Source organism: Papio anubis, chromosome X (assembly GCF_008728515.1).
Source record: "Papio anubis isolate 15944 chromosome X, Panubis1.0, whole genome shotgun sequence".
NCBI lineage: Eukaryota > Metazoa > Chordata > Mammalia > Primates > Cercopithecidae > Papio > Papio anubis.
Genome location: NC_044996.1, coordinates 35,017,433 through 35,036,661, shown reverse-complemented (window position 1 = coordinate 35,036,661; position 19,229 = coordinate 35,017,433). Strand labels below are relative to the sequence as shown.

Sequence of the window (19,229 nt, the reverse complement as noted above, 5' to 3'; positions counted from 1 at the left end):
CAGCTACTGCTGTGCACTAGAGACCTCAAAATTGACAGCAGTCATCACATTGTGTTTCACACTCATTGATAAGTGGACAAGGCAACTGAAGAGGAAATGATTTAGTATAAACTGGAGTCTCGGCAAATATATTGGAACGTTGACACTATGCAGCTGGGAGGGCTCAGCTTCCAGAGGTCTGAGCTAACCTCCACCCCAAAGAGGGGCATAGGAATGATGGGGGAAGAGGTACTAGGATGTAAACCATGAGCAGTCTGTCATCTTTGGATTTCATCAGTCAAACAAGCAAGAGGTACAAATGAGAGTTTTAAGGAGGCATGGCATTGGTACATGGAAGGCACTCGATACATTTGGTAAATGAATAAATAAATGGTTTAATGAATAAGGTTGATCACTTTAGGTAGGAGGTGAAGAAGATCGGAGGGCACTGACCAGGCAAATACAGAAAAGAATGGTGGTACAGGCCAGGCACGGTGGCTCACGCCTGTAATCCCAGCACTTTGGAAGGCTGAGGCTGGCAGATCATGAGGTCAGGAGATTGAGACCATCCTGGCTAACACAGTGAAACCCAGTCTCTACTAAAAATACAAAAAAAAATAGCCTGGCATGGTGGCGGGCACCTGTAGCCCCAGCTACTCGGGAGACTGAGGCAGGAGAATGGCATGAACCTGGGAGGTGGAGCTTGCAGTGAGCCGAGATCACGCCACTGCACTCCAGCCTGGGCGACAAAGCAAGACTCTGTCTCAAAAAAAAAAAAAAAAAAAAAATCGTGGTACAAAGAGGAGTATGTGTCCTATGGAAGGCAGGAAAACTACTTAGTGATAGTAATTACATAATAGTCTCCATATTGCTTCCGGGCCTTGCAGAACCTAAAATGTTTCCTCTCTGCCCTTTACAGAAGTTTCCCCAATCCAGGGTGCCTCCACATTGGACCACTATAGTGTTGCTAATAATCGTAAAATTAAAAGGACAGGACTTGTGTGGACCTAAAGGCTAGCCCTGGACACTAAGGCCTCAAAGAAAAGGTGGAGTTCTGGATTCTGAGTTGTCCTAGAGCTTAAGGGCCTTGATCTTCATTGGACGCAGAGCATGTCAATCTGAAGTTTTCAGCAAATGAGCTTAGAGCTCACTAAGAACCCCTGGTTGACCCTCCCGGTCCCGCCCCCTGTCGCCTGCCAACCGGAATCTTTCCCGCCTTGTCTAAGTCCTCTCAGGCCAGCCTTGGAAGGAGGCTCCTGGGATTGGCTCCCTGCCCTTCCCACCTTAGGGTGTCCTCTGAGACAGACTCTTATTCCCTCAGTAAGGAGACAGACTCTTATTCTCTCAGCAGCCAGACCCTCACCTCCCCTCAGCCACAACCACCTCAGAGGCCACCGACTTCACCATCGTCGCCTCAGCCTAGTCGCCACTTCAGTTGAGGCACTGACTGGCGTCATGTCTGCCACGGGGGATCAAGACCCGATCCAAGAGGACCGGAAGGCCCCAGTGAGCCAGGAGAGAGCACAGGCCGAGGCGGGAGGTGACCGGGAGGCTGGTGACTCTGGCCCAGACAGTGGCGACATGGTGCCCGTGGCTGAGGTGGCCGGAGTCACAGGGCCCACGAGAGGCCTTGGGGAGGAGGAGGGTGAGCAGGCGGCAGGCTTGGCCGCAGCCCCTGTGGTCAGGAACCCCGAGGAAGACTCAGAGATCAGGATAGTAGTGGAGATGGTGGAGGAGGAGGAGGAGGAGGAAGAGGAGGAGGAGGAAGAGGAAGAGGAGGAGGAGGAGGAGGAGGAGGAGGAGGAAGAGGAGGAGGAAGAGAGGAATGAGGCGGGCAACTTTGATTTGGTCGCGGCCACCCGTCGCTACCCCATAATAGGCTTTCGCGTGGAGTTTCTGGACATGGTCCACTCCCTTCTCCGCCGCATCTATCACAACGACCACATCCTGATCGGGATGCGTGGCGGCCGCCTGATGCGGAGGCCCCGCACTGCGGCGCCCAGTGGCTCAAATGAGCCCGCACTGTTGCTGGTGCGTGAGAGGCTGGGCGTGGGGGCCATGGGCCCTGAGGGCGAGGGCCTGGGCCTGCTCCAGGAGGCCGCGTCGGTCCCAGAGCCTGAGGTGCCAGCAGACCAGGCTGAGATGACCAGGGAGCCTGCAGAAGAGTCCGCAGAGGAGGCCTCAGAGGAGCACGCAGAGGAGGCCGCAGAGGAGGAGCTTGCAGAGGAGGCCGCAGAGGAACCGGCCACAGAGGAACCAGCTGCAGAGGAGGAGGCCGCAGAGGAACCGGCCGCAGAGGAGGCTGCTGCTCCCGAGGGTGAGGAACGGGCTACCTGCAGTGGCGGGGAGGCAGGGACCCGTGCATCCGAGGGTTCCAGGCAGGGCCGCGGTGTGCGCATAGCTGGTGAAGAGGGTGGTGAAGCGGGGGTCGGGGCCTCGGGTGGTGAAGTTTGGGTCAGGGCCCTCCTGAAACTTAAGGCCAAATGTGTCCCAATGAGTCGAAGCCCAATTCTCTAACGACCTCTATGATTTTGAGAAAACATGCTGCCCTCTACCAACCTGTATTTGATAGGAGATCTGAGATCATCGATGCCATTTGGGGGGCCCACAGATGAATGGCCGGGTAGATAGGAGTTCAAGAGGGAGCTCGGCAGGAAACAGAAGGGACACCGGAGAGAAAAGAACAGGCAAATGGCAGACATCCTTTTTGGTTCATGGCTTTTCAAAGTGTAAAGATTCTTAGAAAGTTGATCCCCAAATGATGAAGTGATACATTGGCCCTTGGTAAAAATGAAACATTCAGGGGGGTGAGGAACCAATGAGCTTCACCACAGAATTTGTCTTTTGAGGTAACAAATATTTTCCCAACAAAGTTCTGACCAAAACACTTGGAATGAGATCAGACACAATGATTCTAATCTCTTCTTCTCCAAAGAACTAGAAATAATCAGCAGCTTTGGGTGGGATATTTACTGGACAAAAGGGAAATAGTGTCACTGTGGAAATGATCAAGCAGCAGCAACGTGAGGTCCATGGAACTGTTGTGAAAACCAGTAGGAAGATGGCCAGCTATTCCTTCCTTAGTTAAGTCTATCCTCCTGCTTCTCCTGAGGGTAGAGTACGGGATGCCGCTGCTAGTTATAAATTGGGCTATATTTTCTGCGAATGTCTGGTCCCAACGTCTCTATTATTCTCCACTAAAGAAGTCACTAAATATCAGCATGAAAAGTGGGATGAAAAGGCCCAAGATTCTGCAGGCGAGGAAGAGAAAGAACAAGAGAAAGAGAAGGATGAGAAAAACAAGGTGAAGAACTCCAAAGGGACCTAGACGCAGCAGAGGGGAAGCTGAGAAAATCCAGGTATCTGTGTATAGCTTTGAGGATCACTCAACTATTCCTGGCATTTACCTGTTACTGACAGTTTTATTTTTTAAAAAATCCCAGTAAATTAATTAAGAAAATGTTTTAGTTTAAAACTTCAATTTAACTTACTTAAAATGTTACTAGAATATTCATGTACCTAGTAATATGAACTGCAGTGTGCTCTGAAATATACTTCATGGCTACTCATTTGTTCATGTTGAGGTCTTTTGTCTTCTAGCTGCAGGACTACTAACAAGTGTCAAATGTATCAGACCTACTACCTAAGACCAATATTTGTGTAGAAAACAGTTGCCAGACACAGCATCTAACTTTGTTGGGCCACACATTAGTTGGGCCTTCATTACTTAGCCACAGAAATGCAGGCTCCCATAGTAACTAGGAGGCAACTCAATGCCTTTTACAAAGTGACTACTTACAAATAGCAAAAAGCTAAGAATTTCAAGTAGGACCATATTTAATGACTAATACCTAAATATTTGTTTAGCTATATATCTTTGTATTTTATGTGACAAATGAAAAGAATGTGTGTAATTAAGTCTTAAGGCATATCTGTCTTTGAGTATATTTAAATGGTTAATATTTTTTCTTTTTTTTTTTTTTTGCATTTTCACAGCTGTATATTTCATAACAGCTTCTTTCTCATATGGTAGATATGGAAACCAAGGGTCTGGGAGGGTAAGGGAGTATCATTTGTGGAACTAGCACAGGCTGTTAAAGCTCGAGAGATTTATTTAAATCCCAGAATTGCCTCTCATGTAAAAATAACAACAACAAGCTTTTCTGGTGCTAGGGAGACAAGGTTGGTGTGATCATTTGACTGGAACCATCAGTTCCACAAGCACCCTGATATCTAAGCTTGCGAGTTACAAAAGGAAAAGGTGTTCTTCTCTGCTTGTTTAAGATATAGCACACAAATCTTGCAGATATACACAGAGCTGGCCATTTTCTTCTATTTAGAAAGTCACTGGTGCTGCTTAATGTACCATTATTTATTTTTTTCTCATTTCATTCTGTAGTTGGGAAGAATAGTAAGAAGATGAAGAAAGAAGACTCTGCTGTTCATTGTTTTTATTTTATTTTATTCAGATGCCTGCGAGAATTTTAACACATATCATTCCGAAGTTCTTTACCTCAAACCTGGTATCTAGTGACATCTAACTTTTATCTTTCACAAATATATTTGACAGTGTTTGTTCAAGTTAAAAATAAGAGTTTGTTTTAAATGAATAAATTGAAACATGGGGAGATTTTTCAATAAATAATTCTGACTCAAATCTCTCTTTTACCTCTTTGTTTTGGCCCACCATACCTTCACTGAAAGATATTACTTTCCACCATTTGGTAAGATTGTTTTAAATTCTTTTACTGCAGCCAAAAGTCAATTAAAATGTCAAGTTTAAAACCATTTTTGAAAAGAGAGAGGTGGGGCTCAAGTCTTTAGAGCTGTGCTGTCTACTACCTTAGTCACTAGTAACATCGTGGCCGCTGAGCGCTTGTAATATGGCTAGTCTTATTAATATGTCTGTAAGTATGAAAATAATATTGCATATCTTACTAATGATTTTCATACTGATTACATGTTGAGATGATAATACTTGAATTAAAATGAAATATTAAAGTTTTTGTTGGTTTCTTTTTATTTTCTAATGTGGCTACTAGAACATTTAGAATTACCCATGTAGATCACATTATATGTCTATTGGACAATACTGCTCTAGAGCACGGTTTTGAAGAAAACTTCATGGATGGCCCAGGTTGCCTAGAAGCCACATGGTATTGCTGAGCTTGGGCCCAGACTTTGATTTGGAGCAGTGGTTCTCAAAGTTTGGCCCCCAAGCAGCGTCATCAGCATTACCTGGGAATTCTCAGACTCCACCCAAGACCTACGGAATCTGAAAATCTAGGGTGGAGTCAGCAATCTGTGTTTTAACAAGCCCCCCAGGGACTTCTGATGAACACTAAGGTTTGAGAACCACTGGTTTCAGGCAACAGAGGAAGAAGTTCAGCAGCTCCTGTAGAGCCAGGGTTAATTCACTGGCTCGGGGCTGTTTCAGGTAAACTGAAAGGGACAGCAAGGGATGGGCTGGGGAGGAGACTAGAATTCACAGGGGCTGAGGCCTAGGGGGAAAAATGCATAAAGAAAAAAGTTGGGTCCAAAAGGATACAAACATGATACCATGTGTATGACTTCGAAGAAAACATACAAATGATCACCATAAATTGATTGTGGGTACATATAGAGAGACTAAAAGGTGTGCATGTAAGAGATGCATACAAGTGTAGCATACAGAAAGACAAGTACATTTGAGATGGTAGTTACCTCTCAGGGAAAGAAAGGAAGGGGCATTCTAGTAGAGAAGGCTCCACAGCAGATATCAACTATATTTGTAATGTTACATTTCTTAAGCTGAATAGTAGATGCATGGATGTTTATAGTAATGTTTTCTACAATTTTGTGTAGGTGTGAAATATTTCTAAAGCGGGAGGGGGAAGGGGAGTAGTTCTTCCCACATCACTGGGGCAGGACTTACAGGAGGCTGAGAATTCTAGAACCCAACCTGGCCTTTGAGGTCATTATGAACGTACATTTGTCATGGAAGGAGATAAACCATTAAATAAAACATGCTATATTTGTTTATTTAAATATTTCAAATACTTAGACATATGGTATGCGGATCCCAAGTTGAACTCTTGTTCTAAACCCTGAACATGTTACAGATGAACCAGGGTCAATAGCTGGCCTATAACCCCTTTCCCTTTCTCTCTCCATGCCACTTTGTTACCTGAGCACAGTAGGGCCCCTTGCTTCTGAAAAGTGCTTGTTCCAGTAGCCCATCTTGCTATAGGACTTGGACTTTGTCCCTGACGCAGGCTAGAGTGCAACCACCAATCACCTTGTCTCTTCTGCTCCCCACCCCAACCACACCCCCTCTTTATTCTCCAGGTGTTCAAACCCAAAACCTCTTCAATGGCCCTTCTCCCCCATACCAAATATCAGTGCGCACCTGAAAGCCATCAGCTTGGTCAGGCACACCTGCGTGGACTCCCTTTATTCTCAGCACCACCTCTTAAGAACATTTTACTTCTCTGACAACCTTCAGCTCTGAATTGTCAATATCCTATTTGATTTCCCGTCCCATGTCACAGACAGAGATGGACTACAGAATAGGCTTTATTAAATTTATTTGCTTTGCATATATCATAAATCAAAAAAGCTAAAGAAGTAGAAAACTTGTCAGAATGTGCCTTTAGGCATTTAAAAAGAACTTAATCTCTTCACTGTGAGATAAAGGAAGGGAGGTGTAACAGCTGTGTTGTTAATTGTGGAAAAGAAATTGTTATTGGAGAGTTCTCAGAGTGAGAATAACTGAATACAGGTTCACTGTGAAAAAAGGAAGGGAGATGTAACAGCTAATCTACCAGGAGTACCCAGATAAAGGGCATCTACCTTAATATATTGTTCACTATGGGAATACAAAGGAAATAAAATTCACTCAATCAAAATAGCATTATCAAAATGGCAAAGGCACGGTATCAGGAAAAATAGATGTTATATAGAGAAAATGCAACATTTAGCATGTAATTGTACTGTGTCACATTATACCAGCATCAGCAAAACCCAGCACCAAGTGTTTAGCTCCGACACCTCACTACCTCTCTGGATTTTTTTGCATGGGGCAGCACCCCACTCAGAATATAAAGGCACAGTCAGATGTCCAGGTCTTCATTTCTGTTTAAGCAAAGCAACACAGTGTAACAGAGGCAGACACAGTGATAACTATACTGAGAAGTCACTTCTGGGTCTCCTAGAAAAATGAGCTAGGTTTACCCCCCAGACATCCAAAGGGAGCTCTCCCTTAGTGTTTGGTGGGTTTGGGGGATGGAATGAAGGGAAAGACATAGAAAGGAAGATTTAACCAACTTCTAGTGAACCTACATGAGATTCTAGGGTGGTCTGCATCTCAGAAAGCCAGCCAATTAAGGAACTGGCTCTGGGGGTAAAGGTGCCTACATCTTCATTCTTAGCCGAGGAGTTCTTAACGGAGGCTGTGCTACAAAAGAAAAAGACTGTGTGGCAAGATGGGAAGGGAGGCATCAACATTTGCAGGCTACTTGCCCCCACCCCTCATAGCTGACCATCCCTCTCATTCTCTTTCTCACTCTCCCTTTTTGGTCTTCCCTCTTCTCCGTGGCTGGGAGATGAGTGGGTCACTGGAAGGTAGTGTCTCTCCAGCCTAGTAACTTTTGAGGTGTGTGCCCCTAGGAATGAGGGTGCGGAAAAGCTGATTTACTCACTTAACGCTTCCAGGTAGCAGAAAGTTCATTTCTCAGTGGCTTTGGGATTGCGCTCTTGCTTTGGGCTAAAACCTTGTGAAGCAAAGATAGCTGAGGGAAAAGGACAAGAAGCTACATGGAGTTCTCCACCTTAAGGCTGGAACCAGAGAGGAAGGAGTTCCAGTGGCCCCAGATGTGCATTGAGGCAGTAAGCTTGCCATATGCCTGATGGAAAGTACAGCTTTTGGCATCTGTAGAACTCTAATTTCAATAGGGTCTTCAGTGCTTAACAGGATATATGTGATAGACAGTGATTTCTGTGCGATCAGAGAGGGTCACGGTAGTATTGGGACAAGAAGCAAAACACTGATGGACTCACTATCCAGAGGAGTAAGATAATTCCCAAGAAGCATTCTGCGTCATAGGGAGGTGCTCGCTGCAGCCAGGCCTGTGACAGGTTGACGTGAGGCATGTCCAAAGAGGGAGTTTTGTGTAAGTGCTCTGCGTGTTACTATCACTCAAGGAGAAAGCATCAGGGGCCCCCAGGGACACAGGGAAGATGTGTCAAGGGGTGATAGGCTGTGCAGAAATTTTCTTGGAGACCCAGAATTTTCACTTCCACCATCTCTTTTAGGAGTCTTTGCAAAGTTTGGAGCAACAACCAAATAATTGCAGCATCTATCTAGGCTCATAAAACCTAAAGGCCAATCTTTGGGTCAAATCATCTGAATGTTTCCATTCCAAAGTTAAAGATTTTGCAATTCTACAGCAGTGCAAATGTTTTCCATAGTTTTAATAGAGGAAATGCTGGGTTTCTGGGTGCTGGCAGTGGCTATATGGAAGGTTAAGCATTCATGGCATTTATTTCATTCAAATAATTATGTTTTAATTCACATTTCTAAGGCTATTTTGCTTAATAAATTCTTATTTTGCTTAATACATTCTTATTTTGCTTAATACTTATTTTGCTTAATAAAAGTGGTCACAGTAAAAAGATCACTACATAGAATTAATACAGCTATTAGCAATTATCATTTAAAATGCTGATGCTTGGCCAGGCGCGGTGGCTCACACCTGTAATCCCAGCACTTTGGGAGGCTGAGGTGGGCGGATTACAAGGTCAGGAGATCGAGACCATCCTGGCCAACATGGTGAAACCCCGTCTCTACTAAAACTGCGAAAACAAAATTAGCCGGGCATGATGGCGGCTGCCTATAGTCCCAGCTACTGGGGAGGCTGAGGCGGGAGAATGGCGTGAACCCAGGAGGCGGAGCTTGCAGTGAGCGGAGATCACGCCACTGCATTCCAGTCTGGGTAACACAGCGAGACTCCGTCTCAAAAAAATAAAACTTTAAAAAAAAATGCTGATGCTCCACACAAGGGCTCTTTATTGCATCATCTCTGCCATGTGGCTCCATGCTTTGGCTTTCTTCCTGGCCAGGGAGAACCAGACAGGCTCAACTGGCTCTACTGGCTTCTGGAACTTGGCTGGGAGAATTGAAGATCGTTTGGTTTCTTTTTCCATGGCAGGCTCTTGCAGTATCTTCTGAGCTTCAAATCCAACTGGAACCACAGCAAATAACACACAAGCAATAAGGAATCCCAGAGATATTGGGGTATGTTGTTTATGGAATGCCAAAATGTTTCCTCCTTTCAGGCTTCCTCTGATCCCCCTGCTCTAGTGCTTTCTAAACTCTTCTCCCTTTGGTGCTAGACTTCTAAAAGTTAGGGCCTGTGTGATGCCATGTGTGATATGTCAAAGGTGTAAAATCAACATGGCTATAGCCACAGGGCCCTGGGCATGGGAAGGCCTGGGAGGTAATACCTATGCCTATAACTGCCAATCTTTGGGTGGTTATTACTGGATTGTCTTACATCTTTGAACTGAGACCAGAGGGAAACATACTGTATCTGCTTAGTTTCTAAAATTTCAAATAAGGTAATGTTATTTGTGTTTGCCAATCCATGATTTCATGTGAAATGAATTGATTGATGACTCAATAGATGCACCCAGTAAGAGTTGATGGTAAATAATATTGTACCAACCCAACTACCCCAGCCAAGCAGACTACCTCCCTACTCCTAATTCCACTCCCTCCCTCATCCTGCTTATCGTCAATTGACTTAGTGACTTAGACTCAACCAGTGGTTCTCAATCCTGGCTACACATTAGAATCACCTAGGGCTCTTTTAAAAAACGCCAATACCCGTGCCGTTTCCTGAAGCAAATGAATTAGAATCTCTAAGGATGGAGCCAGGACCATCTGTAATTTTTTTAAAAACTCACCAGGTGATTCTGATGCACAGTGACAGTTGTGATTCACTTGATAGGAGTATAGTGCCCATGAGGCCATTAAAAGCTGTGAGCAAGTCAGCTGCTGCTATTTCATGGCCAGAAAATGGGTTCCTGAATTCCTGGTCTAATTTCTTCATGAACGGGATTAAGGGAGAGGACAAAGATGGTTCAATATAAATCCATCCTCCACTCCCCTGCTCCTGCTGAAAAAATTCTCTCTAGCACACAACTCTTTCTGGTGAGATCACATTTTATTATATCCCAGCAGAGTATTCCTCTCAGCTGTCAACATTTCCTCACCACTTACACATCCCTGCTCAGAATACAGAGAGGCTTAAACAAGCCTTCTAAATAATTAAAAACAATTGAATATCATTGGGCCTTTAGAGTGAATTATTTTCAACAGTTTCGTTGGGGATGTAGAAAGTGAGAAAACACCGCTTTGCTATGAACTGGAAAGTGACTCGGTACTTTCCTCTTGCATACCCAACCAGAAGAATGTTTCAGTGAGTGACCACAGTTTTGTGCCTAGACAGCTTCTCTGATGAGGCAAAAGACTGGAAGACCCTCTGAAAGTTATACACTGGACTTGTATTAGTCAAAATAATTAGATTTTTCTAAAATAAGCTGTATCTAATTAAAGAGCCACGCAAGAAACCATTAAGCTGACTTGGGAGGTAAGAGACAAGTATTACCTGAGCTTGAAATTGCAAAAGTTTCACAACATTTTGCCAGGGCTGTTTTCCGAGAGGTCGGGATGTATGCTTTTACCTGGTTTTGTAGGCTTAGGTGGCTTCATCTGTGCTCTCTTCTCCTGTTTATGGACACTGGAAGTGGAAATCTTTTTAGGTTGGTTTTCATTTTCAGGGCCAGCTCCCTTTAATACAAAAATGAAAACAGAAAGCTTGTAAGTTCTGACATTAAAATGGCAGATTGCTTATTCAGAGGACCATAGAGTGCAAGCCCTGTCCTGGGTACTATGAGTTTAACAGTATCCAAAAGGAAAGATTAGAGATATATAGATAGATAAGGAGAGAAATAGCATTGAGACTTTTGGCTTGAAATTTAGGTTCACAAAACCTAAGCTGGCTCAAGTTTATCACCTTTCAGACCAGAAGGAAAGAGCTGTTTAATTTTACAAATAGTGAAAGCAGGTTAAGAAGAGAATTATTTAACTTGAGAACAACCTTTTCCTTAGCACTTTACCAACACTTAACAGCAAGCTAACAGAACATGGTAGTTGCAAACAAATCTGATCAATTCATTCAAGTGAGTTCCATAAGATTTCTACTTTTCAAAACTAGCTGACATATGACTTGAAACATTTCTCACATTAGAAAGTAATATACCTGTAGGTCTTTCCAAAATTCTGCAGTTTATTCTTTTCAAATTAACCTCTTCATAATTGGTCTAAATTAGTGAGTTTATATACACTAATGTATCTCTCCTGACAAAAGCTTTAATCAGGCTGAGAGCAGTGGATTATAATCCCAACACTTTGTGAGGCTCAGGCAGGAGGACCACTTGAGCCCAGGAGTTCAAGACCAGCCTGGGCAACATAGTGAGACCCATATTTACAAAAAAATTAAAAATTAGCTGGGCATGGTGGCGCATACCTATAGTGCCTATAGTCGCAGCTACTATGGCGGGGATGAAGGGGAAGGATAATTGAGCCTGGGAGGTTGACACTGCAGTAAGTTGTGATTGTGCCACTGCACTCCAGCTAGGATGACACAGTGAGAACCTGTCTCAAAAAAAAAAAAAAAAAAAAAAAAGCTTTAATAAAGGTGGACTTTACCCCTGTGTGATCCTGTCCTCGTGTAAATACTAACGATGAAAAAGAAAAGACCTTTAAAGCAAAGAGTTACACAGGTCCTTGCATGGTCCTTCAACAAATTTAATAAGCACTTAAAAGTATAGGAGCTTAGACATATCTCTTGATATGTGAATCTGGTATGTTTCCTTGAGTCAGTTTTCTGCAGGTTTGATAAGAGGAGAAAGGCATCATCCCATCAGCTCTTATCCACATGTGGTAGTTAGCCTAGTTTACCACATCACATTTTATAACTTACAGGTAGGTGCCACACCAAACCAAATCAATATGTAGAAATCCAAACATCAAACACAGAAAGGGAACTTGTTTTGTACTAATATGGAAAAGTGCCCAGAAATAAAATGTTAAATGAAAAAAAAAAACCAGTATTTATAGTTTGATTCCATTTATAAACATGTGTATAGATAGATAGATAGGCATAAAATATCTGTAAAGGTAATCACTCAACTCTTACCCCAGTTATTACCTTTAGGTATTTTTTTAAGCTATGAGGATGCAAAGGCATAAGAATGTTACAATGGACTTTGGGGACTCTGAAGGAAAGGGTGAGAAGGCGGTGAGGGATAAAATACTATGAATTGGGTTACAGTGCACCAAAATCTCACAAATCACCATCAAATAACTTACTCATGTAAACAAATACCACCTGTTCCCCCCAAACCTTTTTTTTATGGAAATAAAGAATTTCCTTTTTTATGGAAACAAAAAATTTCCTTTTTTATGGAAATAAAAAATAAAAAATTAAATTAAATGACTTACTCCTTATTTCTCAACCAATTTTGTGGAACCTTGCTTTAGAATATTGAGGGCAGGATTTGTTTTGTAGATTCTATATTCATGACTTTACACAACACCCCCCCACACGCACATGCACTTTTGAGAAAGGATCTCGCTCTGTCACCCAGGCTAGAGTGTAGTGGCGTGATCTTGACTCACTACAGCCTCCATGCCTAGGCTCAAGCGATCCTCCCACCTCAGCCTCCCACCTCAGTAGCTGGGAATGTCAGTGCATGCCACCACACCCAGTTATGTTTTTGTATTTTTAGTAAAGATGGAGTTTCAGCATGTTGCTCAAGCTGGTCTTGAACTCCTGAGCTCAAGGAATCCACCTGCCTTGGCCTCCCGGAGTGCTGGGATTATAAGCATGAGCCACCACACCTGGCCTGCACAAACCCTTTAAGAGCATAAAAGCAGGGCATATTTGTATAAATGCAAAGCAAGTCTTTCCCTAAAGACTCCTCCTGCCTTGATTAATGCTCCCAAAGAGAGGGGGAGCTGCATGTCCACAAAGTTCCCAATAGAAGCCTAATCAGTGATTCCAGCAACCTTTTTGGAGTGTTTTCTTGGCTACCCCAGGTCCTACCCCATATTTAGGCTCCTTAGGCTCAGCATTGGCTCCAGCTCTGCTCTTAGTTTTCAGCTCTTTCATAGGAATGTGGGCCTTGAAACTCCTCTGCTTCTGCTTTGCCATATTTATCCAAACTGGCTCTGAGACAGCATAATCTGACTGTTGACCATCAGGCTTTCCTGAGAAAGAAATGAAAGGAGTTAGAACTGAAGCAAGGCAGGCAGGGTCTTGAGCCTGGCTGGGGCTTACCCACAATAATATCCCAAATGGGACCCTTGTTAATTGCCAAAGGAAAATAAACAGATATCAACCAGAGAAGGCCCCCCTTTTTGGGGGCCCTCCCTACAACTTGGCAAGGCAGGAATTCCTTGGGTAGTAAAGAAGCTGTACTTAAAAGTGGGCATCCTGTCCCTTTACTGGACCCTTCCCTCGTCCATCCCTCGTCTCATCTGCAAATCAGGGTAGGACAACGCTTGCCAGGGGTGGGCTGGGAAAATCCCAAGGATGCCAGAGGCTCAGGCCATTGATGCCATTCCTCTAACTCCTAGAAAAATCTTAGAGTATTTGTTACTTCATAGTCCCTCCTACAAGTGTGTGGTTACATAAGTGTGGTTACAGGAATATAAAAGACTTTCCCAAGGATGGAGTGTGAAAGTCCAAAGGTTTTGGGAGACATTAGTGCCCAAAAGATCACCTAGCTCTAGAGCGAAGAGACATTTATGGCAAATTAAGATTTCAGGCTGAGAGACTGAATATAATGTTCTACTAATGAGTTGGCTTTAAAAATCCACATGGTGTTAGAGAGGGGCTTAATGCATGTAAACGTATTTTGAGAAAAGCATAAAATTCCATCCAAACGTAACGTGTGCAGAGGGTGAGGAAGAGGGAATGGGGAGATGGTCATGTGTCTACTGTGGAATGTAGATGGATGTCCAGAGGGGGACCCCATTGGGAAAGGGAAGACTCAAAATTAACTACCTCCAAATCTATTAAATCTAGAATAGGCACTATTTTGCTCCCAGACCCATAAGCCAGCCCTGTCAAAGCCACAATTCAGTAAGCAAGGCTAGAATAGACTTTAATGCCCATTCAAGGCTTTGCTTTCCAGTTCTTCTTTCCACGTGATATCTACTTGCCATCTGGAGAGATAAAAGCCTTACCTGGGATCTTGCAAGCAGGTTGCTTCTTGGCCATGCTTTCAGATTTGGGCCTGCTCTGTTGCTTCTCTGCAACGTTAGATATTTTGGTGAGGTTCCCTGCAGCCTCCAGGAGCCCCTGGGAAGTGCTTGTTGTGATTTTATGCCCCCTGCCTACAGAGGATGAAATTGGGCCCGAGGGCACTGAAGCAAGCTGGTTGAAGTTATCTTGTTTCTCACTCTTATACTTCTGTGAGGAAGGGGCTCTTTTCAGTCGAACCCCAAAAAGCTTTTCAATATCATCCTGGTTGGATAGGTTTGCATGCTCGTTATTATTACCATCACCACTCTCAAGATCTTCTTTCTTAGAGCAAATGTCCCCAGAAGTGGATGTTTGCCCAGCAGGGGCAGTGGTGAGCTTCCCAGGTCTGGTAGCAGGGGCCGGGATGCTCTTTATGGGGTGTTTGGAACCTTGGCTGAATTTATTGGTTTTGTTTGCAAAAGCTTGATCTCTTTGTAGGAACCAGTTGTCAGAATTGCTCTCAAAAATAGATCGCCTAGCAGCAGCATTCACAGAACTTGAATGAACCTGTTGCTGGAAAGGGCTACTTGGAGGCAGGTGCTTCTCACCGCTGCTCTGCTTTACAGGTACATTTGCTGGGCCCTTTGATGACATCTGTGGCTGGAATTTAGACCTATCTGAGGCTTGGGAAGAATGTTTGGGAGGCAGCTGCTTTTTAGAATTCCTCCACTCTTTAGGAGAGCTGGCAGAAGCAGAGGAGACTTTTTGCTCATACTCAGGTTTCCTCAAGGCCTGGGAAAGCTGTCTGGGGGACAGCTGCTCTTTAAAACTGCTGCACTTCCCAGGAGCTTTCTCTGAACATGAGAAAACTTTCTGTGGGTCTTCAGGCCTCCCCAAGGACTGTAAAGGGTGCTTCATAGGTAGCATCTTTGAAGAAATGCCTCCCTTAGGATTAGCACTCCCTGAATCTGAGAAAACTTGGTGCTTGATTTTAGGCTTCGACAAAAATTTGGAAGGAAGATTGGGAGGCAGAGGTGCCACTTCACTGCCCCTCTTAAGAGCAGAGCTCTCTGAAAAGATTTGCTGTGCCATAAATTTCACGAATGACTGGGTTGGACGCCTGGGAATCCGTGATTTCTTAGAAATGCCTTCAACAGCCATTTTCTCTAGACGTGAGGTCATTTCCTGAACTTTAGACCTCTTTAAGAACTGGGTAGCGTATTGGGGAGGCACTGGGCTCCCAGAAATGCCTGCCTCAACAGCAGCCCTCTCGAAATCTGAGGACAGTTGCTGGACTTTATTTCCCACAGTAAACTGGGAAAGATATCTGGGAAGCAGCTGCTCCTTAGAAATGTCCTCTTCAACAGTAGTGCTTTCTGGATGTGCAGGGAGTTGATACAGTTCCTCAAATTTAGGGGTCACCCATGGCTGGGAAGTGTATTTGGAAGGTGTTGGCGCCACAGGACTGCTGCATTCTGCAGAAGTACTCATTGAGTCTAGGAACTTAGGCCTCTCCGAGGGCTGGGAAAGGCATCTGGGAGGCAGCGACTCCACATAAGTGCCTTCCTCAACAGCTGTGCTTTCTGAGATTTGCCAGATTTGAGGATCTGTCAAGGACTGAGGAGAATATCTGGGGAGCAGTGGCTCCACAGAAATGACTCTCTCAACAGCAACATCCTCTGAACCTGAGAATATGTTTTGTTGAACTTTAGGATTCATCAAGGGCTGGCAAAGAAGTTTAGGAGGCAGAAGCTTCACAGAAATGCTCTCTTCAACAGCCATGCTCTTTGGAGACGAGGAAACTTCTTGCTCCACTTTAGGGTTCACCCATGGCTGGAAAGGGTGTCTTGGAGGGATTGGCTCCACGGAACCACTCTGTTTTACAGAAGTGCCCACTGAACTGGTGGGGACTTGTTGCTGAACAGTAGGACTCATAATGGGCTGAGAAGGGCATCTGGAAGGCAGCTGCTGTGTAGAAGCATTCTGCTCTTCAGGAGTATTATTTGAAGCAGAGGAGACTTCTTGTTGGTTTTTGGGCTTTCCCAAGGCCTGAGCAGGGTGTCTGAGAGGCAGGTCTTCCTCTGAGCTGCTGCAATCCTCAGAACTGTTGTACTTTTCAACATAACTGCTTGATTCTGTGAAGACTTCTTCATCTTCAGGCTCTTCTAAAGCCTGGGAGGGGCATCTGGGGTCCAGCTCCTCCTCAGAGCTGCTCAAGTCCTCAACAAAACTTTTTGATTCTGAGAAGACTTCTTGTTCATCTTCAAACTTCCCCAAGGACTGGGAAGAGTGACCATGAGCCAGTTCTTCAGAACCATCCCCCTCCTCAAGAATATTCTCTGAATCTGAGGAGACTTCTTCAGCATCAGGCTTCCTTGAGGACTGAAAAAGGTTTCTGGGAGGCAGAGTCTTGGCATAAACATCTCCTTTGGCGGTAGTACTTGTCATACCCAAAACACTTGCTGTAAAGGCCTGGTGAACATTTCCAGAAGGCTTTTCTTTGCAGATAGTTTGAACATCCTGGGCTGACTCCATTTTGGATTGGGCCTTTCGTGAATCAAAGCTGAAAGCTTCTTTATCTTCTAACTGGATATGAGAAGGATTCATAGACACCTGAGCCTCTGCTGCTACTGAGAGAATGGCTTCCTCTTGGGTTGTAGAAAGACTTTCTACCATCAGTGAAAGAGAAGCTCTGGCTTCTGTCTTCTTAGCTCCAGAAGCCACATCTTCATGGTATGGTTGTGGATCACTAACCATGGAATTGTCCATGTTTTCAGGTATGGGCTGTGCTGCTGATGCTTTTCTGGATCCGAAATCTACGCCATCATTTCTCCTTCCCATGTCATCTTTATCTGAAAGCAACCCCTGAGGGGTAGTGGTTTCTGGTTGTGGAGTTGTAGGCTGCTCCATGTTGTCCTTCTCCAAGGACAAGTGCAAGAAAGGGACATTCCTGGCAGTCTTATTGGTAGGCGAAGACCCAGCTCTATCGCCCAGGCCATACCCTTCATTGGATTGTTTAAGGCTTCTTCCTTTGAATTCACACTCACTCAATCCTGAAATACTTGCTCCTTTTCTTCTCTGTCTTCTTCCATATGCTGCTGACATTGGATAGCTCTGACTCCCAGAAGCATCAGTGTTTGGAGCCTGGTCTGTTGTCTTCTTATCATACATCTCAGTTTTGTTGTTCTGTTCCTGGCTTGAGGAATCTGCACCAAACAGAAATAAGGAAAGGAGAAATACATGTGACTTTGACTTCCTAAAATAAGAATACTGTGCCCTGGCCCAATGGTACCTATTTGCTACTGAATTTCCTAGTATGAGGAAGCAGCTATTCGGAAGACAGAGGGCAACTTGGTCACTATTAGGTTTCTGCAATTGGACGTTTTTAAGCCAAAGAGAAATCCTAGCTCTAGAAACTGATTCCAGGGTTGGCTTATCACCTTTTTACCAATAGTCTGGTCCACCATTCAGTGTGAGACACATCAGAAGGCAAATTTTGAACCTGTAACAATGACTACCTTTGGAGAAACTGACTAGGGAAGGAGGAATGGAATTTTTTACTTTCTAATTAGCATTTCTATTTTCTACATAATATTTATCTGAACTACTTGAAATTTCATATCATGTGCATGTATTGCTTTGGTTTTTTTGTTTTTTTGTTTTTTGGGTTTTTTTTTTTTTTTAATAGACGGAATCTTGTTCTGTCGCCCAGGCTGGAGTGAAATTGAAAATTAATTATGACTCTATTTTACACTCTACCCAAAAGACAAATTTCACACTTTGAATTCATACCTCATACCAGGCTGCAGTGGCACGATCTCGGCTCACTGCAACCTCTGACTCTCAGGTTCAAGCAATTCTCCTGCCTCAGCCTCCTGAGTAGCTGGGATTACAGACACATGACACCACATCCGGATAACTTTTGTATTTTTCGTAGAGACGGTGTTTCACCATGTTGGTCAGGCTGGTCTCAAACTCCTGACCTTGTGACCCGCCTGCCTCAGCCTCCCAATGTGCTGGGATTACAGGCATGAGCCACTGTGCCCGGCCATATTGCTTTGCTTTTAAGAAGGGTCAATAGGAGTTATCTGGGAGGCAAGATTATGGCCCCTTTTTCTTCTTTTTTTCTACCCTCATATTAAAACAATCCTAGTTGTTTTTATTTCCAAGATGCAGATTGGAGACATTGTTAGCGTGTCTCTCCCACTTGGAAAGACAAAATAGTATGTAGATATTCTTGCTGTGAGCTTTTTCCAAGAAGCAACACAGGAACTTAACAGAAAGAGTGAAGCCAGGTGACAATAAACTATAATAATCCATTAAAAAGTGGGCAAAGGACATGAATAAACAGTTCTCAAAAGAAGATATACAAATGGACAACAAACATATGAAAAATGCTCAATATCACTAATCACTAGGGAAATGCAAATTGAAACACAATGCGATATCATCTTACCTCAGCCAGAATGGCCATTATGAAAAAGTCAAAAAACAATAGATGGTGGGATGAATGTGATAAAAAGAGAATACTTACACACTGCTGGTGGGAATGTCAATTAGTGCAAACTCTGTGGAAAACAGTATGGAAATTTCCCAAAGAACTAAAAATAGATCTATGATTCAATCCAGCAATCCCACTACTGAGTATCTACCCAAAGGAAAAGAAGTCATTATATCAAAAAGACACCTGCACACATATGTTTATTGAAGCACAATTCACAATTGCAAGGATATGGAATCAACCTAAGTGCCCATCATCCTATGAGTAGATAAAGAAAATGTCAAGCACAAGGTAGTAGTTGTACAGATTACTCCTCTCCTTTCTTCTAGTACTTTTCTAAGGAACTCACTTTGATCCCCAGATGGAAGGGCCCCTCGCTGCCTTTCTTCCCTCACTATCTGCTGCATCCCTAGCTCCATCTAGTGGTTTCATACCCAGCATATGGCGCTGAGAAT

General features: G+C 43.9%; 2 protein-coding genes across 2 annotated transcripts in view; one reads left to right on the top strand and one right to left on the bottom strand.

The window, feature by feature from the left end:
- The first annotated feature begins 802 nt into the window (after nt 1-802).
- LOC100998514 (cancer/testis antigen 47B-like) lies at nt 803-4,980 on the top strand. Its single transcript, XM_031660873.1, has 4 exons — nt 803-1,698; nt 1,777-2,296; nt 3,183-3,338; nt 4,379-4,980. The coding sequence occupies exons 1-3, from the start codon at nt 1,114-1,116 to the stop codon at nt 3,305-3,307; spliced, it is 1,230 nt and encodes a 409-aa protein (XP_031516733.1). The 5' UTR covers nt 803-1,113; the 3' UTR covers nt 3,308-3,338; nt 4,379-4,980.
- A 3,936-nt stretch (nt 4,981-8,916) lies between these two features.
- The window catches only part of KIAA1210 (KIAA1210 ortholog), a 53,968-nt gene continuing 43,655 nt past the window's right edge, over nt 8,917-19,229 (bottom strand). Inside the window, exons 9-12 of the mRNA XM_021932588.2 lie at nt 14,276-17,479; nt 13,131-13,294; nt 10,705-10,810; nt 8,917-9,200 (exon numbers count right to left, since the gene is read on the bottom strand). Coding sequence (XP_021788280.2) covers nt 9,025-9,200; nt 10,705-10,810; nt 13,131-13,294; nt 14,276-17,479 — 3,650 coding nt within the window. The 3' untranslated portion in view covers nt 8,917-9,024. The remainder of the gene's footprint in view (nt 9,201-10,704; nt 10,811-13,130; nt 13,295-14,275; nt 17,480-19,229) is intronic.

Coding starts and splice junctions, on each gene's coding strand:
- LOC100998514 (XM_031660873.1), top strand. CDS start 1,114: ATGAGCTTAGAGCTCACTAAGAACCCCTGGTTGACCCTCCCGGTCCCG. Junction 1,699..1,776: donor ACTCAGAGATCAGGATAGTA/GTGGAGATGGTG, acceptor GAGGAGGAGGAG/GAGGAGGAAGAGGAGGAGGA. Junction 2,297..3,182: donor GGAGGCTGCTGCTCCCGAGG/GTGAGGAACGGG, acceptor TCTCCACTAAAG/AAGTCACTAAATATCAGCAT.